Source organism: Microcaecilia unicolor, chromosome 7 (assembly GCF_901765095.1).
Source record: "Microcaecilia unicolor chromosome 7, aMicUni1.1, whole genome shotgun sequence".
NCBI classification, from domain to species: domain Eukaryota; kingdom Metazoa; phylum Chordata; class Amphibia; order Gymnophiona; family Siphonopidae; genus Microcaecilia; species Microcaecilia unicolor.
In genome coordinates, this window is record NC_044037.1 from 197,499,589 (window position 1) to 197,526,040 (window position 26,452).

At 43.5% G+C, this 26,452-nt stretch overlaps 1 protein-coding gene across 1 annotated transcript in view; it reads left to right on the plus strand.

Moving 5' to 3' along the window:
- The first annotated feature begins 1,484 nt into the window (after positions 1–1,484).
- The window catches only part of BOLL (boule homolog, RNA binding protein), a 420,709-nt gene continuing 395,741 nt past the window's right edge, over positions 1,485–26,452 (plus strand). Inside the window, exons 1-2 of the mRNA XM_030210355.1 lie at positions 1,485–1,565; positions 23,318–23,461. Of these exons, the coding sequence (XP_030066215.1) occupies positions 1,548–1,565; positions 23,318–23,461 (162 nt within the window). The 5' untranslated portion in view covers positions 1,485–1,547. The remainder of the gene's footprint in view (positions 1,566–23,317; positions 23,462–26,452) is intronic.

Sequence of the window (26,452 nt, forward strand, 5' to 3'; positions counted from 1 at the left end):
ACTCCAGTCAAGTGGACTTTGTAAAAAAAAACCTTCTAAGTAATAAAAAGTATACGATACCTGTAAAATTGCAGTATTTATTTTCTTTGTATTTGGGTAATGACTATTGACTAACCAACAATACTATACAATTATAGAGTGACAGAAACCAACTCTATGACTGAAATTTGCCGCTGATTTTTAACAAAAGCTGAAGCCGAAACCTGTGATGTCTTTATGTACACTGAATATTCCCTGTGAAGGAATAATGTTTATGCCAGAGCTGCCACAGGTAGGTAAGTAGTAAAGGTGAGGGGGAGGCATGCAATACTGAAAGTTTGTCCTGGCACCTAATATCCTTTCACTGACCCTGCCTGGCATGTGGGCCCCTGAGCTCTGAGAATAATGCAAGAACTATAGTACAATGAAGTCTGGTGCTCATAATCTGAAAAACGGAGTTCTGTAATCTTGAAAATAATAGTAGACATCGGTTTATGTCGATTCAATAAAAGGTTATCTCACAGTCTGGAAAGCTTTTCACTAAATATGTTTCAAGGCTGCTAAGGAAGGCCAGAAAGCACTTCAATTACAACTAAACTTTTTTTTTACTTAATAAATTGTTATTAATGAAAAATTAAATATAGAAGCCTCTTTTTATAGCACTTGTCCCTTATACCTTCAAGTGTTAGCAGGTGGGTTTTCATCTTTTTCATCATTCACATAATACATTAATCTATTGTATGAAGACATCCCATGATATATAATGTCTTTTGTGTATTGCCACTTAAGAGTACTATTTCTGTATTTGTGGCTGGCTGAGTCTGTAGGATCACTTAAGAGCAGGAGGTTGTTGGCCAACTGATACTTGGAAGGAATGTTTACTAGATTCAGTTTACAAGAATGGAACTGAAGAGAGAACAGCAAGTGCTGTCAAACTAATGGCTGCCCCCTTCACCCAGCCCTTTGGGTGCATGTTATAATTCTTCACGGACCTTTGCAAGGTGCACAAATGTTGCAGGTATCATTTTCGTCATTGGTTAAGTAGCAAAAGCCTCCTGTTTTGGCTATACCGGAATAAGTAGCGTTATCAGTGTCCGGTAAGTTGGTCACGTTTTTTTCCCAGTTTGCCCTGAGATTTTAGTGGTGTGATTGACAGCAGCAGACGGCTTCTGTCATCCTGCTTCTCAAGAACTGAACGGCCGCGGAGCAGAGGAGGGAATCCTCCCTTAAATGCTCTCTGCGGTAACGAAAACAAAACAAAAAAGTTACAGAATATTATCATAACCTTTTCAGATAAAAGGCAGTACCTTTTTTCCTCCCTGTCTCCTACAAGCTGTTTTGGTAAAATCGAGCCCACTGAAGAGCTCCCGGGCAGCCCCCGCCCCCTCCCTTGGCCACTTTCTTCCTGACTCTCTTCAGGTTTCTTTACGTTTTCTCCTGGGCTCAGGGCTGGACACGCCGATCCTGCAGCTAAGTGACGAGCCTCGGCGTTACCAGACCCCCTTACGCTGAACTTTTTTTTCACCCCCCCACCTGAACTATTCGAAGTATTGTAGAATTTAGGAGACATGGAAAGTGAATCGTCGGTGAGTATATATTTTTTTTTTTACTTGTGTTTGTGCGATGAGGGGGTATGTTGGCCGAGAGCCACACGGTTTGAACTGCCAACCCCCTCCGTCTTGTGAAAAAAAGACATTACTCCGAGTAAGGTCAGCGAATTAAAAAAATGTAGAAATTGAAATCTCTAAGCGCCAACCTTCAAAGCGAAAATAGACCGGAACGTGGTGCCAGTAGTTTGTCAGCGTTTAAATGTGTGTGTGTAGTGTCATTTCGGACGTTTAAAACCGGGTTACCTGTTCATGAAGTCGGTAGCCACTCGTATACATCTTCCCTGCGATCCGTGGTGCCAGAGGGGTTTTTAGACTTATGTACGTGTTGTATTTCTTCAGTGCCTAAAGCGAAAACGTATGTTTTTATTCCCTGATAAAAGCGGACGTTGTAGATGGTAATCAGGTTAGTGTCACGAGGCCCATGCGAATACCTGATTACCAGACGCTGTCCGTATACATTTGCGGTCCGCAGCCGCTCTTCTTGTGCCTTTCTGTTGCTGTCTAGTCCTCACGTTTGCATAGACCCCTTACTATCATCGTGGGAAATTAGCTTCCTACATAGCCTTTTTTTGCTTCCATGAGAAGTTTGGGACCCCAGGGCAGCAGATAGGTGTAGTATAAATAAATAACAGAACTTGTCGGATTTTTAATTGTGCTGCCAAAGCCGTCGCCGGGAAGATCGATAATAAGGTGGTTTTTACTTTTCTTCGGAGAGAACCCCCTCTCTCTTCGAAACTTCCGACTCGGAGAAGCCGCTGCATGCTTTTCCCGCCTATGGCTTCCAGGACTATAAAAGCAAAAATGGCCGTTATCCGGGAGCGTCTTGTGTTATTCTCAACAGTTAAAGCGAATGCACTGTTTTGGATATACTCTTTTCTGAAGAGAGTGGTTGACTGTCGGCTAAAGTAGGATTAACGGAAAGCACGTTTTCAGAATGTTTTTCGGTACCACAGTTGTACTAGTTTTTTTTAGCGGTGTTTTGGCTACACGTTATACTGAAGCTCACTATTTTTGTTTTTGGAAACCTGAAAACCAGGTGAAGCCGTTTTCTTTTCCCTCTCCTACAGCTCCAGATGGTCTCGAGAGCCTTTGTCTGGCACTGGTAACAGCATGTGAGTTTTCTGTGTGCTGCAGCCACTTTTAGTGTGGCAGTGTAAATGGCCACACACTAATTTCCCCATTAGCACATGGCCATTTCCACCACCTAATTAGGAGGTGGTAACAGCTCTGTGCGGTGTTAATTGGATAGCATACAGTAATGTGCCCATGCTACCCGATTTTAGCGCAGGCATGCCCAATCTATGCTCCTGCATTGGGAAATTTTTTCCAGTGTGAGAAAATACCGCGGGATGCCTCAGTGCGTCCGCCAGTAGTGTCCTTTTAGGGTGCAGTAGGGCTACTGTTCCTTATTAAAAGGCCCCTTAATATAGTTGAAAGGAAATGGGACTTGATATACTGCCTTTCTGTGGGGTTTTTTTTTTTTTTGTAACTACATTCAAAGTGTATATATAGGTACTTGTCTGTACCTGGGGCAATGGAGGGCTAGGTGACTTGCCCAGAGTCACGAGGAGGTGCAGTGGAAATTGAACCCAGTTCTCCAGGATCAAAATCCACAGCACTAACCACTAGGCTACTTCTCCACTACATTTAATATAAATGTATTACAGTGGCATAGCCAGGACTGAGGGCACTACTCAGTACAGATGTGGACACTGCCTTCAGTTTTCTTGTGGTTGGCGGCTGCTGTGCTGCTAAACTGGCTAGGTCTCACTGTTAAGTATGTTTGGGGGGCCAGGTGAATGCCCCTGGTATAGCTTGCTATTGCCAAAGAATTTTTTATTGCCTTTTCTAAGCTGATGAAGATAATGTACAAATAAAAATCCAAACACATACGCAACACAATAGAAATTATTTGGATTTAGCTTACACTTTCAGTAGTAGTTCAAGGTGAGTTACATTATTCAGGTATACTAGGTATTTCCCTCTTCCCCTTTCCCCCAGGGGCAATGGAGGGTTACAGACGGGGTACCAAGTATAGGCATCTTTTCCATTGCCTGCTAAAATTGACCCATAGTCCACAAGGCTCTCCACACAGATGCTTCCTTTTCATATATGCTATAGCTGGTTGCAGGGGGCTTAGCTCAGTGATCCTCAGTGATCATCCAGACCTGTTAGGTCTCCCGCATGCAGCTAGAGACTCCCGCTTTTATGGGTCATCTCCCACACTCCCTCTGGCATTTGGAGATCTGCTGCTGAGCAGCTTCTTCTTCTGTTGGCAGCAGGAGATGTGTTAATAAGACCAGCCTCGCGATAAGAACTGTGAGATTTTACAGCTCTTATAGCGAGACTGGTCCCACGGTAGTAGGAGATGACATTTTATTAAACCATCTCCTGCTGCCCAAATAGTAAATTGTTTCTTGGTGCCATCTGAGGCCTGTCAGGGGTAGGTAGAATGGGAGGGTATTGGTGACGTGGCTGGGCAGAGCTGGGGGCATGGTTAAAATCTTTCTCTCATTGATCAGAGTTGACAAATAGGCCGGATCACCCCACCTCTGAAGGATGGGTTGGCATTTGAGTACTGGTACCTTTTTGCTAGAAAAAACCCCACACTGGTTATAGATAAGTGATTTGCCCAAGGTCACAAGGAGCAGCAGCAGAATTTGAACCAGGATTTCCTGGCTGTCAACCTGGTGCTGTAATCACAAGTCTAGATAGGATCCATTTGGGGGTAATTCTACAAAGTATGATCAAACATTTATGTGCCAGTTACGCACGCAAATGCTAGTATTCTAAACATTTTATGCGTAAATATGCATACATGCCAGATACATATTTACATGCTGTTCTGCTATATGAGTATCTTCATAGCTTGTATTTTGCAAGTGGGTGTGTATGTATGTGGACTCTGAGAGGAGCATGGATGGGTGCACACTTATACATGTAACCTTTTATAGAATACTGTAAGTTATGTGTGTATCACGGGCACTTAGGTGCACATGCTTACATAGCTCTGTGGCTGGCTAAGTGTTCTAAGCGCAAACGTGCACGTATACCTAGTTAGACTAGCGTTCTATAAAGCAGGAGTTCTCAACCCAGTCTACGAGACACCCAGCCAGTCACATTTTCAGGATATCTATAGTGATTATGCATGAAATGCATTTGCATGCATGACCTCTACTGTATGCAAATCTATCTCATGCATGTTGATTGTGAGTATCCTGAAAACCTGACTGGCTAAGTGTTCTATAAAGCAGGAGTTCTCAACCCAGTCTACGAGACACCCAGCCAGTCACATTTTCAGGATATCTATAGTGATTATGCATGAAATGCATTTGCATGCATGACCTCTACTGTATGCAAATCTATCTCATGCATGTTGATTGTGAGTATCCTGAAAACCTGACTGGCTAAGTGTGTCCTGAGGATTGGGTTGAGAACCACTTAGTAGGCACCTATGAGATGCCCATGTATATAACCTAAGGTTGTGAGCCTTCTGGGGACAGAGAAAGTACCTGCGTATAATATATGTAAACCTTGTTTTGATTGTACCGCAGAAAGGCAGTATATCAGATCCATGATCCCTTACTGTTATAGAATTACCCCCATAAAGACTGCTGCAAGAGGAGCAGTTTTGAGAGAGATTTTTTGTTATATGGCATAAGCTAGTCCACCTCATTCTTCCTTACCTTAAGTATATCTTGAGAACAATTTTTATGAGTATTATAATCCTGCCATTGGTAGTTAGGAGCCTAAACTGTCCCCTTTGAAAATTGACTAAGCTTGAGTGTGGGGTGATGCAAGGGCATCGGACATCCTAGCAAACCTTCTGCCTTATGCCCCCATTCAACTAATTTTCAGGCCCCTGTCCCCTTAAGCCTTTGATCATTTAAGTCCCAATATCACCCCTACCAGAACAATTCTGTAAAAATGCATAATTAGATATCATAGTTTTAAATATTGAACTTTGCTTTTTAAGTGTGTGTGTGTGTAATGAGGGTGCTTTCTAAAAGCTATTTACTGAAGTAAATGAAGTGTTTGAAAATTGCCCAGTTGTGTAGGTAAAATTACATGCTGGAGGTTCTTTGAGGTTATGTTTCTATTAGAATCTATTGTTTTGCTTTGACTGCAGCTATTCTTTGCTGGCCCCCAGAAGAAACCCTATATACATGTATAATGAATGATTTTGGAAAGCTGCTGTTTCTATGTGAAGATCACACCTTGTAAAGTATTCAAGGGGGTATGGTGGGGGAATGGTTTGGGTACAGCCAAAAAATAGACATGTACCCCTTGATATTCAAAGTGATTTAAGTGGGCAGGAGAGGCTGGATATCAGCTCTGACTGGTCATTAAAAGTATAGGCAGGTCAGGGGCGGTACAGGGGGCAGCATTGGGGAGGAACCGGCAGTTACACGGGTTCTGGCATCCACACAGCTAAGCAGTTAATTTTAGAACAGCTCAAAAGCTGTCCTTAATTCAGCCACATAGCTATTTGGGTTCCTGCTGAATATTGGCCAGCACCTGCACAACAAAATAATGAGTAGGGGTCCTCCGATTTTCATCTCCCCCTTGGTCCCAAACTCCCTCCCTTCTGGTACCAATCCTCAGTGTCCACGAGATTCCTGGCCCCCTCCCCCTGACCAGGCAAACACACCCCTCAACATGCAGATAGGCTTCCCTGGGCCTACCATCAGTCCCTGGTGGTCCAGTGAGTGCGGCAGAGGCAGGAGTGGAGCCTCAGTAGTAACGCGAGCTGTTGCTGCAGCCATTTTTAACAGGCAACCGCTAAGGACAGGAGTGAGTGTTCTTTGCTTCTGCCTCCATCATCCCTGTTGGACCACCAGGGATTGCAGGTAGGCCTGTGGGGGCCTATCCTGCATGTTGGAGTAGCGTGTGTGTATGTGCGTGATTGGTTGGTGAGGGAGGAGGGGAGGCTTGGCGTCTTCAGGACCAGAAGGGAGGGGATTCGGAAGGAGAGGAGATTGGAGGGCCTCTGCTCATTTTTTTTAGTTATGCAGGTCCTGGCTGATATTTAGCCGTGGCCCACATAACTGTTTTATGTGGGTCCCAGCTGAATATTGGCTGGCACCCGGATAAGCTTTGGCAGCTAGCAGCAAAACAATTAACCATGGATACTCAGTGCTGGTGGCTGCACATGGCCCTGCACTGAATATCCGGGGCTAATGTAGCTGGCAACAGCATTTTACCCCCACCAAAAAAAACCCCCACTGACTGCCGCTGGCTGAATATTGTCCCGGTACTTTATTTGAATTTGGCTGGCACCTTTATTTTCTCAGTTGTAGCTGAAGACAAGTTATGTTAAGGTACAGTAGGTATTTCCCTGCCCTTGGGAGGCTCACAATCTTAAAAGAAGAAATGGAGGTTTAAGTGACTTGCCCAAGTTGATACAGAGCCACAGTGGGATTTGAACAAGCTTCATTGGTTTTCAGCCTTTTGCTCTAACTTATTGGCTTTTGTACCTGCCCTGTGGCGTGCACAGGAGCCAGTTCCTGTTTAGACCTGGGGATCTAAATATTTTTTCAAAAACTGCCTTCTGAATTCCAGTTCAATGCCTTGTCTTGTCCCAGATAGACTACTGCATTGCAGTCTATGCGGGATCCCCTGCTGCTAACCAGGAGGAGAAGCTGAGTTGGCAGGAGTTGGCAGGAGGAGCAAAATCAACAGAGAAGAGGATTTCTATCTCTCCAGTGGTGGTGACACTGGATACCCTCTGGCAGGCGATAGGTTGAATTCTTCAGTGGTAAAGTCGACCCAGTAAACAACAAATCTTGCCACTAAAGTCGAGCAACTCTCAGGTTGTGGATAAATTAAAACAGGATTCTTCTGAACAGGTACAAAGCATTCAAGCAGAGATAAACTTTCTATTAAAAATCCTGTGACAACTTTAGTAAAAGATAATCTTAGAATTTAGAACTTCCCTAAGCCTGTTGGTGTCTCCCATTTTGGATTTGTTGAAGAAACATTTTATTGAAAATTTTAAAGTTTTCCTCTGAACATATTCCTCCATTCAATAAAGTTTATTTTTTTGCCTATGAAGAAAGTTGTAGGGGAGACACAGTTACAGGGAAAACACATACAAGATCATAAGGATGATAATGATTTAAAAGATCTGTCTGCAATTTTGGAGCACTCACTTTCTGGTGTGATTAATAGAACTACCTTATTGGTTTCTTTTGTGTTCGAACAGGACATGAATGCAGTATTAAGTCTATTTTAAGTTCTGTGGTCAGAATTATGGATTTATCCTGATGTTACTAAAACCACACAAGAGGCATAAGTCTTTCTTGGATATGAGAGATGGAGTTAAAACTCTGGGTGCGACGTTTCTGTTGGCATATCCATGCAAGTGTATTGTACGATATTTTGGTGTGAAATATGTTTTCTTTATGCCAGAACATCTTCCTTTAATCTAGAGGTGTTGTATCAGTTTGATGTTAGTGATTCTAAGATTAACAGCAGATATTAGTCAGGCTTGGGCTTTTCTTTGTATTTTCTTTTCTTAATATATTCTCCTTATTTTTCCTGTAACTTTACCAAGTTTTAGTGGTCTAAGGAAGGGTTAACGATATTCTTGTGATGTAATTTATTCTGTTTCTTTTCTCTGAGTTTCTTGTCACAAGTGGATAAACAGGCCCATTATTCAAAGAGGGCTTAGTTCCTAATTTTGTGCCCTATTTTCAGCCGTGTGGCAGTTGCTAACACGGCTTTTGTAAACAGGAGGGGTTAAGCTGCTGAGGCACAAAAAATACGTATGTAGTCCATCTTAGTCTGACCAAACATTTGCAAGGGTAGGCCAAAAGAAATGTTGCAACAAGATTCTTGCCCTCCTGTTTACGATGCCACATGGCAATGCCAACAGCCCATTCAAAGTGAATGGGTTGTGTGGGCATTAGCACATGGCAGCCCCTAGCACGGCTTAGTAAATGGGGGGTTAGTCTCTTGCTGTAAAGCTAGAAAAGCTTCATAACAGCATTCAAGTCTTGTTCAAAAACAAAAACAACCGGAAATGTAGCACACTGAGGAATCTCTGATTAGGAATTTTCCAGGATTGTAGAAATATTTTTCATGTTTAATTGCATAGACTGGCCTCCCTCCCCGATTAGCCTTTAGCATTTTTAGAGACGGTGGGCAAATACTATATCCTAAACCTCAAAGAGATATTTCTTGAAGAGATCAAAGTGGAGGGGGGGGGGGGGAGCAATTCAGGAGACTTTGGAAAATTCAGCAAGTGGAGATTAAGCCTCCTATTAAAGTTCTTTATTTGCTCAATCTTCTTCTGGGTAAACAGCTTATCCTTAACCACCACAGCTTGAAAGTCCTGAAGAGTCTTAATATTATTTTGAATTTGTTGGAGCTGGCTCGAATGGGCTTTTTAAACCTTTCACAGTTTCAGCTACAGTATCAGCGTCAGTAATTAAGGAAGTTACCTCCCATGTTGATTCTGAAACAGTAGCTTAGGTCCTGGAGCAGCTTCCAAAGACATTCCATTGTAATCACCGCAGGAGGCGCCAGCGGTTTCCATGGTTGTAGTCCTGAGTGGTGTCTCTCAGAATCCCAACTGTGCTTGAGGCTTGGGTTGCTGCAGATTTTGGACTTCCTGGATCTACAAACTGTTCCAGTGACGATGCTGAACACAGTGGATTGTTGGGCTCCAGAGTAGAAAGGATGATGTGATATATCCCAACGGGGCTGCTGCTCCATCGTGCTGCCTTCCAGCAGGAACTCTCTCTTCGGAAACAGATGTCCTAATAGTGAACTGGTTTATCCTCAACTGACGTTGGAAAGTTGTTTGGGTCAGCGTGGGAACGGCCCTAACCATCTTTTAGTGTGTGGCATATCAAAAGGTCCACAGGAACAAAGTCAAATGGAAATAACACACCAGCCAAGGAAAAACCCGACTCGCCACTTGAGATTTGTGCGGCCATTTTGGCCACTCCCCCTCTAGTGTGCTTTAAACAATGGGACCCAGGTACAAATCCCATCTTAATTCCATTATATGTTATTGTGAGCCTTCCAGGAACAGCTAGGGAAGGGAAATGGGACTTGATATATCGCCTTTCTGAAGTTTTTGCAACTACTTTCAAAGCGGTTTACATATATTCAGGTACTTATTTTGTACCAGGGGCAACAGAGGGTTAAGTGACTTGCCCAGAGTCACAAGGAGCTGCAGTGAGAATTGAACTCAGTTCCCCCGGATCAAAGTCCACTGCACTAACCACTGGGCTACTCCTCCTAGGTACAGAAGCTAAACACCTTCTGTACCTAAAGATACAGTGCTACGAATAACCATCATCCTTTGCAGTTGTCTTTATAAATTCAAGTGCAGTAGGTATTTCTGTGCTCCAGGAGGGCTCAAATATTTGTAGAGAAATAAGAGTTAAAGTGAGAGTTACACCTGAGTGCTGTTGTTTAAAGTTCACTACTACTAGGCTACTTACAGTTGCTTGCTGCTCTGTCAGGAATGACCATAGAGTCTGGTATCTGCTGTCACTTTCATTCTTAGTGTGGTGGAAGAGAGTCAGTAGCCACTGGGAGATTAAGGAGGGGTCATGCCTTCATCCCACCAGTGGTTGGAAGCTCAATCAGGGCACCTCTTTTAAACACTGGACATGATTGAAACAGGTCTAGATAAAAAGTCCTTTTTAGACTTGGATATTTCTTCCCATTTCATCATTGCTGAAAGACATCCTATTTTTGGACCCACCCTAGTTCCACCCAAAACATGCCTTTGGACAAACTGCAGTGCAAAATGTCCAAATTCTGCCTTTCGAAAGATGTGATTTGGATGTTTTTGGCAGATGGAACATTTGTTTGTCCATTTTGAGGTGTCCATCTACTTTGAAAATGAGCGCCAAAGGGTGCAACATTCAAAGGACAATGCTCCTAACTTTGAGAGTTATTTTTGCTTCTTTGAAAATTTACTAGGACTGAGTAACTAATTTTATACAGAAAATGTCACTAAAGTTAAATTTAGGAGCATAAAAAGTGGGTATTGATGAGGGTGGATTTAATGTGAGGAAAGAGAGGATTTCTAGAACTGATTGTCAGGACTAGACTTATAAATATGCTTATAAATTTAGGCCTAATTTAGGCCTAACATTAATTTGCTTAGATTTATGAGCCTCAGGGGGAATTCATCGAGGAGCATTATGGCCTTTAACATGCATTAAGGAAATTCCTTAGCATCCCTCCGGACCGGACCAGGATTGAACTGATGAGTTGAGTTGTGCTCGCCTTCCAGCAGGTGGAGACTGAGAAAAAACTGTGACTCCAGAGAGCCAATAAGAGCCCTGATCATGTGACCCTAGCCCCAGTATTTTCTCAGTCTCCCAGCAGGTAGGAAGTGAGCACATTAGTCTCTCTTTTTCTCTTTAAGAAGCTAATAGTATTATTGCTAATGATAATAGTTCTTCTGTGCATGGGGAATCTCAGTAAGAGCCTGGACAGATAGGTATTTCTTTTCTTTCTTTCTTGTCCAGCCTCGGGGGTGTTACACTCGGGTGCCCCGAGTCCCTCCCCCCTTCCTCCCCATCTCCCATACTTAGCTGGGAAGGGCTACCCTTTGCTTAGAAAGGTGTATTGCCTTTGGGAGAGGCAGCCACTTTTACTTTAAAGGAAATTAAAAGAGGGAGTTCTTTCTTTCCCAGACTGTTAAGGAGCAAGTTCAGCTGTTCAAACCCAGGCTGCTAACAATAAGGGCTACCCTTTGCTTAGAAAGGTGTATTGCATTTGGGAGAGGCAGCCACTTTTACTTTAAAGGACATTAAAAGAGGGAGTTCTTTCTTTCCCCAGACTGTTAACGAGCAAGTTCAGCTGTTAAAACCCAGGCTGCTAACGAGCAGACAGCTCTGTTATTGCCTATTACTCTTGAGCACGTTTTCCTTTTCTAGCTCAGCTGGTTTAAAAAAAAAACCCAGAGGAAAATGACACAGTGACCGGGACTTTAAGGAGCATTTTCTTCCTCAGAAGTTCTTACTCCGTTTCCTCGCGTTTTTGGGCAGCGGGCGACGGTTTGTTTAAAAAAAGGCGCGAAGCGAGAGCTCCGCCATGCAGGGGAGGCTATAGCATGTTTTGGTCAGCGCCGGCGTGTAAGTCTTTTTGGATCGTTCATGTACGCAGTTAGACTTTTCTTCGGTCCCTCTGCTTCGTAGGGCATCAGCGATTTCTTCCTGCTTTGTTGGCCCGGTCCGTCGCGTCTGTTTTTAGTGTCTCATTTTTTAAATTTTGGCGGGAAGGCCGCCATTATTTTCCCCGCAGCTGTAGCTCCTCCGCGGCGCCATTTTTTCTGATTTTTCTACTGTGCAGAACGGAACGGAGGTAGTGTTTTTGGCTGTAGTCTGTTGAATCGCAGGAGAGGAGAATTTTTTTCCCTGACTTCGCCGCATATCCCACACATTTTCGAACAAGAACTACATCCTTGAGGCTGCAGTTTTCAGGGGAGTCATCCAGGGTTTTTTCTTTTCTCAAAGGTCACTCACGTTTATTGATGGCACTTGTATCCCACATTTTCCCACCTATTTGCAGGCCCAATGGGGCTTACAATGGCCTGTAATAGTGTCGCCATTCCAGGGTAAAAGATGTTCAGCTATGGATTTGAGCTCCACAAGTGGATTCATGGTTCGCCCAGGGTTAGTCCACGGTGCTATTACTCTATTTTATGCAATCTACTTTTTACTTGGAAGGTTTGCTTGCTTTCGCCTTTATGCACAGCATTTGTACAATTTGTTTGATGTTTGTTGCTCTGTAAGCTATGGTAATTTTTGTCTGTGGGTCTCCAGTGTGGAGGTTGTTCCATGATTTTAATTCTTTCTGTATGTGTAGAATTTTTTCCTTTTCCAGACATGGTTACAGTCGCGTATTATTTTCTCTGCAGCAGCGACATTGAAAAAAATGAATAAACAAACAAGCAAATCAATAATAAGTAAATATGAATAATGCCCAGGTATGTTAACTCATATAGCTTCAGTTCTAGCACTCTCAGGTTTAGTCTCTAGCGCAAAAGCCACTGGTGGTCTCCTTGCAGGGGCAGCATCTTCAGCTGTGGACTGCCTGGTATGTATCTCACTTTGAGGCGTTTCTTTCTTCAGATAACATGTGTCTGATGGCTATTTAGTGCATCTACAGTGGCTGCCAATTCATCTGGGACTACAGATAATTCTGTAGCAGAATGTTCTATACCTTCTTCTCGGGTATGACATATCTTCTATGGGTGCATAGTTATCGACTGTTTTTTCTTCCCTCTTTAGCTTTAGGGGATGAAATGCTAATTACATGGCAGTTTTTGTATACATCATTTTTTCTGTTCGTATCTGGGCACTGGCCTAGGGACCTAGTGTTGCATGTGAGATTTGATAGCTCAGGATTTCTGTTTTTGTTTTTCTGCAGCTCAGTTACGGTCATAGTTCCTCTGACCACTGCTTCTGGCACGTTATTCGAGATATTTATGCTTTCTCTTCGCTAAGCTTCTCTCACATGTCTTTCTACAGTCTCCCTATCGCTCTCATGGCAATTCAGGTGAGGTAAGGGAGACTTTATAGAGGCTCTTGGCCCTTTGGCCATTTCCTTGCTCCATTCGTCAAGAGTTCAATTTTACTTTCTAGTTCCCAAGCAGGAGTTTTCCTTCAGTCTATTGGGAATCTCAAGACCGTCTCTCGCGCTCTCACAGTATCAAAACTTTGTCACAAGAACTTTCGATCCATTATAGTGACACTTCGTGCAGGACAATGTTTGGCAAAAGCTTATCTACGGCGGCTCCTGCACCCTCAAGCTTTTTGCTTTGCAATCATCCTATATTTTGTTTTTTGGCAGTTCTTGGACCTTCAAGTTTTTGGCTTTGTAGGCATCCTGTTTTGTTTGTTTTCAAGGTACTCAACCCCAGTCTCAATGTCACACGTTTTTCGTATGGAGACATTTGAAGATGTCCTACTGGTAGGTGCAGGGCACTGTTTTTTTTTAATATCCTTAGATCTGCTGGTAGATTATCTACATATTCCTTTCTGGACCGGTTTCCAAACGTTTTGTGCGATTTGAGATTCTGGGACACCATTTTTCCATTTCAGGCTCTGCCGTTGGATATCGCAACAGTCCCTCCTGCTGTCGCCCAACTTTTCGTACTGGTGGCAGTGGCTCTTTTGGAAGAGGGAATTCTACTTTCCAGTATCTAGATGGCCGGCCAATCAGGGAAACTTATTATCAAGAGAGTTGGCAGGTCTTAGACCGAGCGGGACAATATTTTTTTTTTGCCAGTTCTTAGGCTGGCTGCTAAAGGTGCTTCTAGGTCGCATTCTTTATGTTCAACATTATATTCAGGTTACCGTCCATGACAGCGACTTTTGGAGTTCTTTCCTGGGCTATACTTTTCTTGACGTTTCTCTGATATTCTCTCATATCCGGATATTCCTCTCGGATGCATCCCTTCAGCTGAGATAGTCTCTGTATTCTCAGTAGTGCAGCACTCTGTTCTGCAGGTTGAGATTAAACATCGTCACTGCAGGTATGTTTGTAGAATATACACAGTGGACAGTTTTTATCGTCCCTTCTCAGTTTCTGTGGCTGGGGTGCCCGTTGGTTAGGCAGGCTACCCCGTTTTCAGTGGTCTCCTTTGGCAGCTTGTCAGTCCTTCCATTTCTTGGAAATTTGCATACTTTAGCTCTAGAGGAGTTTCTTTCCCTTCTGGATAGCGAGGAGTTGAGAGTCTGTCGGACAATTCCTTGGCAGTAGCCTATGTCTCTTCTCAAAGAAGAATGTAGAATCTACTCTTCACATGGCAGAAGACGAGTCTTTTAGCATGGGTAGGTTTTCGCCTTACTGCCACTTTCACCTTTCCATGTGGCGGATTAAAAAAAAAAAAAGATTAATTAAGAGCATTTTTCTCTTTTATTTCACCCTAGTTCCAGGGGAATGGACTCTTACTTTCTGAGCGTTGTCAGCTGATAGTACCGTAATGGGACGCTTCAATTCTAGACCTTTTGCTTTCGCTCTGTCGTCACAAGTTCCTTGCTTGGTCTCTCCCTGAAAAGTGTAGTCAGCGGCAGGGGGAGATGCCCTCTTGTGGCAGTAGTCTTCTCTATCTCTTTCCTCCATTTTTCTCTTAGCTTGTCTTTTTCAAGACATCGAGACACATGGGGATCCGGTAGATCTGGCAGCTCCATATAGGTCCTGCGGTCTGTGATATGCGGATCTTCAGCATCTTTCTTGGCGTCTTCTCTACATCTTCATGTTTGCAGGGCCCTGCTGTTCCAAACTCCCATCTTTCATCCAGATCAGGTTTCTTTTTTGCCTTATGGTTTGGCTCTTCTATGGCCTTGCTGAGCTAAGTCAGGATTTGATGCTTCAGTATTTGTTACTATGCTGTGGTTGCGTCTTCGAGCCACGTCTCTCTCTGTTGGATAACGGATGTTCTCTCTCTCTTTTCTTTACCTGCAGGTTGCAGTTGTTTTTTCTTTTGGTCCCTTCTTTTTCTGTCTACCGGAGTTTCATGTTTTTTCATCTTTCTCAATTGTTAAGAAATCAGGACTTCTAATTGTCTTCTCTTCGGGGGTACAGTTACAGTAAGGGCTAAAACACATTCCACAACTTGATAATCGGTTGTTCCTTGGCAGAATGATTTTCTCTGGGCCCTCAGAGTACTTTTATACACTAGATGGTCATTGTCGCCAGTAGGCGGTCTTTGCAACTCCAGTATTCGCATCGGGTTTGATAGGGTCCCTCCTGTAAGATTACTGCTTTGGTACTTCCCATCAGTTCAATCCTGGCCGTCCAGAGGGACGCTAAGGAAGGAGAAATTAGATCTTACCTGCTAATTTGCGTTCCTTTAGTCCCACCGGACCGGACCAGGCCGCTCCCATGTTTTGTCACTTTTTCAGCGGAATATTAAAAACAAAACAGAACAGATGCTAGTATATATATAGAACTTTAAGAGGGCCTTACCACTTCTCTGCTGAGAGTTGCTGGTGAGTTCTAATTCAAGTGACAAATTCCACTTCTCTGGTAGGAGTCGCTGGTGAGTTTTACTATAGGAGGGACATACCACTCCTCTGGTGAGAGTTGCTGGGGTCCACAGTTGCTGGTATATATATAGGTGAAACTTTAAGTGAGTCATACCACTTCTCTGGTGAGAGTTGTTGGTGAGCTATATTACAAGTGAGCAATACCACTTCTGTGGTGGGAGTTGCTCTTGAGCTATAATACAAGTGAGCCATACCACTTCTCTACTAACCTATAAATGTACTCACTCTGCTGCTCCCCAGTATCTCTCCACACTCGTCCTTCCCTATACTCCTTCCCGTGCACTCCGCTCCATGGATAAATCCTTCTTATCTGTTCCCTTCTCCACTACTGCCAACTCCAGACTTCGCGCCTTCTGTCTCGCTGCACCCTACGCCTACGCCTGGAATAAACTTCCTGAGCCCCTACGTCTTGCCCCATCCTTGGCCACCTTTGAATCTAGACTGAAAGCCCACCTCTTTAACATTGCTTTTGACTCGTAACCACTTGTAACCACTCGCCTCCACCTACCCTCCTCTTTTCCTTCCCGTTCACATTAATTGATTTGATTTGCTTACTTTATTTATTTTTTGTCTATTAGATTGTAAGCTCTTTGAGCAGGGACTGTCTTTCTTCTATGTTTGTGCAGCGCTGCGTATGCCTTGTAGCGCTATAGAAATGCTAAATAGTAGTAGTAGTAGTAGTGAGTTTTACTATAGGAGGGACATACCACTCCTCTGGTGAGAGTTGCTGGGGTCCACAGTTACTGGTATATATATAGGTGAAACTTTAAGTGAGCCATACCACTTCTCTGGTGAGAGTTGTTGGTGAGCTATAATACAAGTGAGCCATACCACTTCTCTGGTGAGAGTTGCTGGTGAGCTCTAATACAAACCGGGCCATACCACTTCTCTGGTGAGAGTTGCTGGTGAGCTCTGATACCTGACATTGCCGGGTGCTTTGTGGCTGCTATGATTCATAAGGCACAGAAGGACTTTCTTTCTTTCTTTCTTTCCTGCTTTGTTAGTCAAATACTGAGGCTAGGGTCACATGATCAGGGCTCTTATTGGCTCTCTGGAGTCACAGTTTTTTCTCAGTCTCCACCTGCTGGAAGGTGAGCGCAACCCATCAGTTCAATCCTGGTCCGGTCCGGAGGGACTAAAGGAAAGCAAATTAGCAGGTAAGATCTAATTTCTCCTTATCGTGCGTTAAATGCTAAAAGCCCATAGGTATAAAATGGGCTTTGGCATTTTACCCCTAGATTTTATATATGGCACCTGAAATGAGGCACCAATATTTGGGCATTGATCCAAGATGTGCACCCAACTAAATTGGCTGAGTCAATTAGTGTCTCTAATTGGCACCAATTTGAATTTGGGCACACGTACTATTGCTTTTCTATAACAATGTGTGCTCAAATCCCATAGCGTGCAGCTCAGACAGAGGCATGGCCATGTGAGGGGCATTTCTAAAATTTGTGCGCAGTGTTAGAATACCGGGGATGTGTTCCCAAATTGGACACTGGGAACTACATGGTTTCAACGGCGTAAGACCTGTCACCCAAATTTGGGTGCTGAATCGGCAGTCAGTGCTATTTTCTAATGGGCACTCATCTTTGAGTGCCCATTACAGAATACCATAGTAACATAGTAAATGATGGCAAATAAAGACCTGAACGGTCCATCCTGTCTGCCGAACAAGATAAACTCATTTTACATGGTATATGATTCTTTATATTTTTATTTTATTTATTTATTGCATTTGTATCCCACATTCTCCCACCTATTTGCAGGCTCAATGTAGCTTACATAGATTTAACATTGTCATATCAGGATATCAGATACAGTTAGTGATGTGTGGCGATCAAGAAAGGGAAGAAGGAAGAGAATGATTAGGGTAGCTGAGGATGGTAGGCTTTCATAATTGAGTGAGTTAGTGAGGTGACTTAGTGGGTTATAGGTTCTCATTGTAGGCCTTGTTGAAGAAGAATGTTTGCAGAGATTTTCGAAAGATAGTCGTTTCGTTGATTGCTTTCAAGTCTGTGGGTAATGCATTCCATAAATGCGTGCTCATGTATGAGAAGGTAGTGGCATGCATCTATTTGTACTTCAGTCCTTTGCAGCTTGGGTAGTGCAAGTCAAGAAATTTGCGGGATAATCTTGTGGTGTTTCTGGGAGGTAGGTCCACGAGGTTTTGCATGTAAGTTGGGGCGTCTGCATGAATGATTTTGTGTACAGTCGTGCAGATCTTGAACGCGATGCGTTCCTTAAGTGGGAGCCAGTGAAGTTTCTCTCTTAGTGGTTTTGCACTTTCATATTTAGTTTTTCCAAATATGAGTCTGGCGGCCGTATTCTGTGTGGTTTGGAGTTTTTTGATTGTCTGTTCTTTGCATCTGGCGTACAGTGCATTGTAGTAGTCCAGATGACTTATTAACATTGACTGTACTAGGGTACGTAAGATGTATCTCGGGAAGAAAGGTTTCACTCTTTTAAGTTTCCACATGGTGTAGAACATCTTTTTCGTCGTGTTTTTCACGTGGGTGTCAAGAGTGAGGTTTCGATCAGTGGTAACTCCAAGAATTTTCAAATTTTGTGAGACTGGAAGGGAACAGTATGGTGTGATTATGGTGTTTAAGTTTTTTGTGTTATGTTGTGAGGTGAGTACAAGGCATTGTGTTTTTTCTGCGTTAAGTTTCAGTTGGAATGCATCTGCCCAGGTGTGCTTTGTTTGGAGGCTTTGGTTGATCTTGTTGGTGGTTTCATTTAGATCATGTTTGAATGGGATGTAAATTGTGACCTCATCTGCACAAATGTAGGGGTTGAGATTTTGATCGGCTAGTAGCTTGGCTAGAGGTATCATCATTAGGTTGAATAATGTTGGTGAGAGAGGGGATCCCTGGGGGACTCCGCACTCGGGTATCCAAGGTGGTGATCTGTCCGCGTTCGTTGTTACTTGGTATGATCTTGTGGTCAGGAATCCTTTGAACCATTTGAGAACAGTGCCTCCTACTCCGAAGTATTCTAGTATATGTATTAGTATATCATGGTTAACCATGTCAAAGGCACCGGACATGTCGAATTGCAGGAGGAGGATGTTGTTAGCAGTCCCAGTTGCTTGTTTGAATGAGTTCATTGCTGACAGTAGTACAGTTTTGGTGCTGTGATTCGTCCGAAATCCTGATTATATGTATACCCAAGTTTGATTTGTCCTTGCCATTCTCAGGGCACGGACCGTAGAAGTCTGCCCTGCACAGTTCTTGTACTAAAAGTTCTGAAGCTAACGTCGAAGCCCCTTAAACACTCCAGCCCATCCATATCTATTCAGTTACAATCAGGGCATAGACCGTAGAAGTCTGCCCAGCACTGGTTTTGCTTACCAGTTACTGGCGTTGCCACCCAATCTCCGCTAAGATTCTGTGGATTCGTTCCTTCTAAACAGGATTCCTTTGTGTTTATCCCACGCATGTTTGAGTTCCATTACCGTTTCCATCTCCACCACCTCCCTTAGGAGGGCATTCCACATATTTGCCACCCTTTCCGTGAAAAAATACTTCTCGACAGTACTCCCGAGTCTGCCCCCCTTCAATCTCAATTCATATCCTCTAGTTCTACCACCGTCCCGTCTACGGAAAAAGTTTGTTCGCGGATTAATACTGTTCAAAATTTTGAACATCTGTATCATGTCACCCCTGTCTTTCCTTTCCTCCAAGGTATACATGTACAGGTCGGCAAGTCTCTCCTTGTACGATTTGCAACACAAATCCCATACCATTTTTGTACCTTTTCTTTGCACCGCTTCCAGTCTTTTTACATGTTTAGCAAGATAAGGCCTCCAAAACTGAACACAGTACTCTAAGTGGGGTCTCACCAATGACTTGTAGAGGGGCATCAACACCTTTCTTCTGCTGGTTATACCCCTCTCTACGCAGGCTAGCTTCCTTCTGGCCACGGCCGTCGCCTTGTCACATTGTTTCTTCATCTTCATATCCTCTGACACCTCAAGGTCTCTCTCCTGAGTCGAGCTTACTAATCTCTCCCCTCCTATTCGGTATCTCTCTTTTGGGTTTCTGCACTCCAAGTTCATCACTCTAAACTTCTTGGCATTAAATTTTAACTCTAGTATACCATTCACACCACTCATGAACTTCAATTCATAACAAAATTTTTTTTTCTTTTTAAATATGCAGTGCTCAGTATGTGGTCTGCCAATTTACCATAGTGCACGGTGACATCTTAAGGCACAACAACCCTAAACCATCATAGCACTGAACCTGCTTGCATGCTCCTTTATGGGAAAATTCAGATGAAAATAACATTTATCTTGTAGATAATTCAGGCCAGTACTGCTGCTGATTAATTAACACCCAAATGTCAGTGCTCAAAGTGTTTTAAAACCAAGTTCATATCCCCATTGTTGTTCCCAAAGTGGAGCCACATTTCACCGTGACGGCGTCTTCAGGGGAACATATTTTCAAAGCTAAAACCACAGAAAACCAGCATGTTATTACTCCCGTTCCTTCTGATTTGTCCTTCTAAATAATGTATTATTTCAAATCTTCATTTTCCATAATGTCTTGTAATAACCTAACAAATAAACATTTCAAATATATCTCTTGTGGTCTTACCGGGTAGCGAAACAGTGTCAAGTTCCTCCCTGCATTCAGAAACCTAGCGCATGCCCTGAAGCTGGCTTCTTAAATCACAACTAATAAAAAAGGCCCGTTTCTGACACAAATGAAACGGGCGCTAGCAAGGTTTTCCTCGGACTGTGTATGTTTGATAGAGTGTATGTGAGAGTGACTGTGTGAGAGAGAGAGAGTGAATGTGCAAGTGTGTGAGAGAGGGAGAGTGAGTCTGGGTGTGAGTGTGTGTGTGAGTGAGAGTGTGGGCAAGTGCATATGTGAGACACAGTGTGTGAGAGAGAGAGTGTTTCACACAGATAGAGTGTGTGTGTGAGACACAGACTCTCTGTGAGACTGAGTGTATGAGACCAAGAGAGTGTGTGAGTGACTGTGTGACACATGAAGAGTGAATGTGATACAGTGTGAGACATAGAGTGTGTGAGAGACAGTGAGTGAGAGAGAGAAAGACATTGACTGTGTGAGAGAGTGTGTGTGTGACAGAGATACCCCCCTCTGGTTTCAGGCCCCCCCCCCCTCCCTCCCTCTCTCTGGTGTCAGTCCCCCCCCCCCCCCCCCCCCCCGGTGTCTGAGCTTACTGTGCAGGATGCTGAGCTCTGGCTGTGCTTCAAGGAACTGACCAATCCTATTTAATAGAATGCACCTCCAACATTCTGAAGCCGAGAAACCTCGTGTGGTTGGTCACTTCTGCTTGTGACAAACCCGGAAATATGTGATGTCAATTCAGGAGATGGATACAGAGAGCAGGAATGCCTCAGCCATGCAGTCAGCTTCAGAATGTTGGAGGTGCGTTTTATTATATAGGATTGGGTTTAACGTGTCATTCTTATTGTGTTAGCCATTCTGTTTCCTTGTTGAGTCATTTAGGTTGCATCGTGTCCCATTGGAAAATACATTTTTGTACAATCTGGATTAATACTGCAGAAATGTCTCCCCCCCCCCCCCCCCCCCCCCCCCACACACACACTCGTAAATGCACTTGGGACAAAATGACGCATTTTAAATCTGATTCTAAATGTTTGTGAGATACCCAATGCACTACTAAAGGCACCTCCATTTTCTTCAATCGTAAATTACTGAGGTGCTCTCCTATACATTGTTTGACTTTGCACTTTGTTTGCCCTATATACCGTTTAAGGCAGGGACATTGAATGATGTATGCTACTTGTGCTGTGTTGCAATTAGTCTTGGCTCGCAGAAAAAATCACTTCCCCGTGCAGGGATTAATAATGAATTTTACATCCATAGCATGTGCACAATATGTACAGTTTAAGCAATTCTTGTGCCCCCATTCTTCTTGATTGGATTTGGAACTAATATTCCTGAAAATGGACAGAACCTCTCCCATATTTCTAGCCCTCATATAAGATGCCTGAGGTCTATCAACAAACTGAGAATGAAGCTGCAATATGGGCCAGTATTTGTGAATGATTTTTGAAATTTTAGTGCCATAAGAGAAATAGGGTAAAACACACACTGTAAGGAGTTTTGAGTACTCACATCTATAGGTTGAGGGGCCAATAACCAATGCCTGTGTGCATTTTGAACTCTTTTACGGTTCTTGATCACCTTGTGAGGATAGCCTCATTGTTTAAACTTTTTAACCATCTGGTGGGCTTGTTGCTTAAAAGTATCCTCATTGCTACAATATTTAGATCATTTTCTTCCACCATGTCTACAGGATATACCATCGTATTTAAAGGACTCTACACACTTACTTCAAATTTTGACAGCAGGTCAGATTCAACCAGAAGAAAATTACATTTTGGTAACGCTAGACATACAAGCTCTATATTCCAACATTCCCCAACAAATTCCAGAGTTTAATTACATGTTGAGTGAAGAAATATTTTCTTCAATTCATTTTATTTACTACTTTGTAGCTTCATTGCGTGCCCCTTAGTCCTAATATTTTTGGAAAGAGTAAACAAGCGATTCACATCGACCTGTTCCACTCCAGTCATTATTTTACAGACCTATATCATATCTCCCCTTAGCTGTCTTTTCTCCAAGCTGAAGAGCCCTAGCTGCTTTAGCCTTTCCTCGTAAGGCAGTCTTATCCCCTTTATCATTTTTGTCAACCTTCTCTGTACCTTTTTTAACTCAACTATATTTTTTGAGGTGTGGTGACACAACATTCAAGGTGTGGTTGCATGGAGCGATACAGATATATACTCAAATATAGGCCGAGGACTTATATTCAAGCATTCTTCTCCCATGGTGACCCTCACTTCTCTCCTTTTTCCCTGTCCCTCCTCCTCCTCTCGCAGTGACTGATAATTCCGTCTTCCCTCCCTGTCCCCCACAGTTACTGGCACGTCTGTCTCCCCCCTCCCCCCAACCGACCAGCATTTCTCTTACTGGCAAGCCTGGATGCTGATGCTAACATGGAAGTAACTGTAAGCAAGGCCGGTCCAGGACCTTGAGCATCTGCACATGATTGAGACCTGCCAGCTACTCTTCAGGAGTGGCAGGCCTTCAGCATGTGCAGATGCTCAAGGCCTGACTGGCCCTGCTTGCAGTTACTTCCATGTCTGTCACCATCCGGGCTTGCTGGTAAGAAAAAAATTTTGGTTCATTGGGGAGAGAGGGGGAAGAAGGGCATGCCAGTTACCGAACCGAGGTGGGAGGGGGGTGGATTGGAGAGAGATGTACAGACTCAACTATAAGTCATAGTCAAGTATATATGGAGGTGTATTTTCAAAGCACTTAGCCTTACAAAGTTCCATAGGTTACAATGGAACTTTGAAGGCTAAGTGCTTTGAAAATGAGCCCCATGGTATATCAAATCCATGACCCTTTACCCTTTAAATGCCAGCTTTGCCCAGACTTCTGTGCTGCTGAGTTTGAGAAGCATTATCTACTAAAAATCCAGGTATAGACCCAGTGAGTAGGACTTATTTGAGTAAGAGCCATCCCTACCTGGGTAAGTATCACTGAATATTGACCCCTAAGTTTCTTTTTAAAAGGAGCAGCCTGTATCCATATGCTGTTTAATGTTTTAATTGACCAGAGCAAATATATCTGTTGACGTGCAGATCTGGTTTTATAGAAATTTTATGCAACATTTTTCTTTCCATTGTAGCAAACCTCCAACCAGACGCAAACAGATTCTTTATCTCCATCTCCCAACCCAGTATCACCTGTTCCATTAAATAATCCAACGAGTGCACCAAGATTTGGAACAGTAATTCCTAATCGCATATTTGTAGGAGGAATAGATTTTAAGGTATGTTCCTTTAGTAGTAATAAGTGCATTTATTTATTTATTTATTTATTTATTTATTTATTTAGTTGCATTTGTATCCCACATTTTCCCACCTATTTGCAGGCTCAGTGTGGCTTACAATACATTGTAAATGATGGAAATACAGTTTCTTACATTACATTACGATTATGGGTTACATTGTGAACAGATAAAGGAAGACAGGGTCAGATCAGTCGCCTTTGGGGCGTGGAAGCTAAAGGATATGGTGTAGGGGACTTACTACGCTGATCGAATAATAGCAAGTGAGCGATGGGGTAGACAGTTTTTATCTGTGGGTAGATATTGAATGGGAGAGTACGGGGACGTGGAGTACGTGGGGTAATATCTTGAGGCATTGTTATGATGTATATGGGATTTGTATGTTTTGATCCTTGCGGTATGTTTTGTCAAAGAGATAGGTCTTCAAAACTATAATTATTTTGTGGTCACATTCAGTAGCACTTAATGCTGAATATTAACTCTGATCGCTGTAGCACTTTCTGGATACTGTTGAAGCAGACCCAGAAGTTATCCAAGTAATACTGATATTTGGTGCAGGTGCCCGAATAACTAACCAGGCAAGCAGGACCACATAAAAAGCAGTTCTACCTATACCCAGGTACCAGCATTGAATATTGACCAAATCCAGATAACTTTTGGTTGCCCGCAAAGACTTGGCTGTTCAGCTCTTGTAGTCGAATTAGGTCCAGCACTGAATATCCAGGTCTAATTCAGCCTGTGGCAGTCAGTGGTTCAACAACAACAACAAAAAAAATGTTAACCACTGCAGGCTGGATATTGGTCCTACTCTTTGTGTCCATCTTGTTGAATAAGTGTCAAATCACATGGATGGTCATTCATAAATACACCTCTGTGCCTTTCACATAAATTACTTATCAAAATATGTGAGGTGCTTTGGTGATTGTAACATGAACCTCTCTGGAAAAAAAATATTTTTCTACTATTCATCATTATCAATATTAGACATAGGTTTAAATTTTCTTTTCTTTGGAGAGCAAGAATACTCACCATCAGTTTTTCCTTTTTTTTATATATGCCCCTACCATTACAAAAGGATGTGTAGGTGGCTTCAGCTTCCCTTATAAGCCAAGAGCTGAATGAGAAATAATTTCTGAAACTGTCCTCTCAAGGATACTCATTAGCTTTTGGAATATGAATATGTTTTTCATGTTTTCATCCTACACGAAGGGGCCTGTGCACCAAAGCTCTTACTATGCATGTTAATTTGGCAATCACATAGCTTCATAGAGGATTTTTTTTATCACAGCATATGTAAAGAATTGTGAAGCATGCAGATGCATGCTAAGCAGCTCATTATTTTGTGACATGAATAATACACCTTATGTTGAAATTTCTCAAGCTTTATTATTCATTGAAAATTAACATCTTAAAAGATATTGTTAACTTTCCCTGGGTGCAACAGAAATGGGCCAGCGATGCACCCAAAATAGTCCTTCACTCACAATCCTTTATATAAAATGTAGGTCCTCCCATCCTCAATCTCTGATTGTTCATCTTTTGTATCCATTGTCAAAATAAATAGCTAATTTAATGACTATATCCACCTTAAACCCATTTAGAAGTATGAAAGTACTTCCCACGCCCTTGTTTGACAGGTTGCCAAGTAAGTGAATATTTCCTTATTTGTTACCTGAACTGGTGATGGTTCTGCAATAGTCTGCTAGAGGTCCGTGGCCTCCATTGTGGAAGCAGCAACCTTCAGGACAGAGTGAAGGGATCATTCCATAGCGTCCCGCAGATCAATCCAGAGACTTGTGGGTTATGTCCGTCTACCAGGATGTGGAGATGTGAGACCGCCAGAGCGCTGCCATATAGTAAGTACCCTGTGCAGTAGCCTCTCCTCCAGTATTCTCTGTCTAGCAGATGGACAGACAATACTCTGTTCCATATCATCATGCTGATCAATCCATAGACTGGTGGGTTGTGTCCATCTACCAGCAGGTGGAGATAGAGAGCAATCCTTTTGCCTCCCTATATGTGGTCATGTGCTGCCGGAAACTCCCCAGTATGTTCTCTATCTCAGCAGGTGGTGGTCACACACAGCAGCAGCTCTGGCTAGGTCTCCAAGCCTAATTTTTAGGTTTTGTTGAGTACCTGGGGTTGAGGGCTCTTCTTGAGCAAGTGCAAACCTGGTGGCGCCAGGTCCCTCCTTTTCTCCCCCCTCCCGCTGGCTCCGTTTAAAAAAAAAAAAAAATTTTGGACGTCCTTAAAGGCGTTTATTTCGACGTTTATTTAAACGTTTATTGCAGCTACTCACTGGGACACCAGGTCGTTACAGCTCGGAGCGAGAAGCAGGTAATTTTTACCTTTTTATAGCGGGCAGGGGGTTCCCCGATCGATCTCCACGTGGCCTATGGCGTCGGAGGGCGAGGGCGCGAAGAATCGCTCCCCGGACCGCGTGTGCGCTTCTAGCGGGGATGCGGGGGTCTTAAAGTCTGATTCGCCCCTTGTTGGGTGTCAGTTTGGAGGCCGGTCAGTGTCCCGGGTCTTCCTCCGGTGCGGCAGTTTTTCCTGCCATAAACGCCCATCCCCCGCTACTCGCCTCCGCCATCTTGGCCGGCCACTCTGCTCGGACGGCTTCTTCTTGGGCCGCCCTTGAGCTGGGAGACGTTCATGCCATGGCCGCCCTTGATTTGGGTGACGGCAAAAAAGCGGCTAAAGCTAAGCGCCGTTCTTCCCGCGCGGCTCCTTCGCGGAGTGTCGCGCCGGACGCCATCTTGGATGTGCAGCATGTTTCTCCCCCGCTCTTGCGAGCGCCGGTTGAGGGTGCGTCTAGGGCTGTGGCCCAGGCTGCTGAAGTGCACAGTCTGGGGGGTTTCTCCCCCGAGTTTATTTTGCTGCTGCATCAGGCCTTCCTTATGCAAAACGCTGCCCCTTCTCCCTTGTCCGATAAAGGGGTTGAGGCCCCTGGAAGTAAACGCCCTCGGGTGG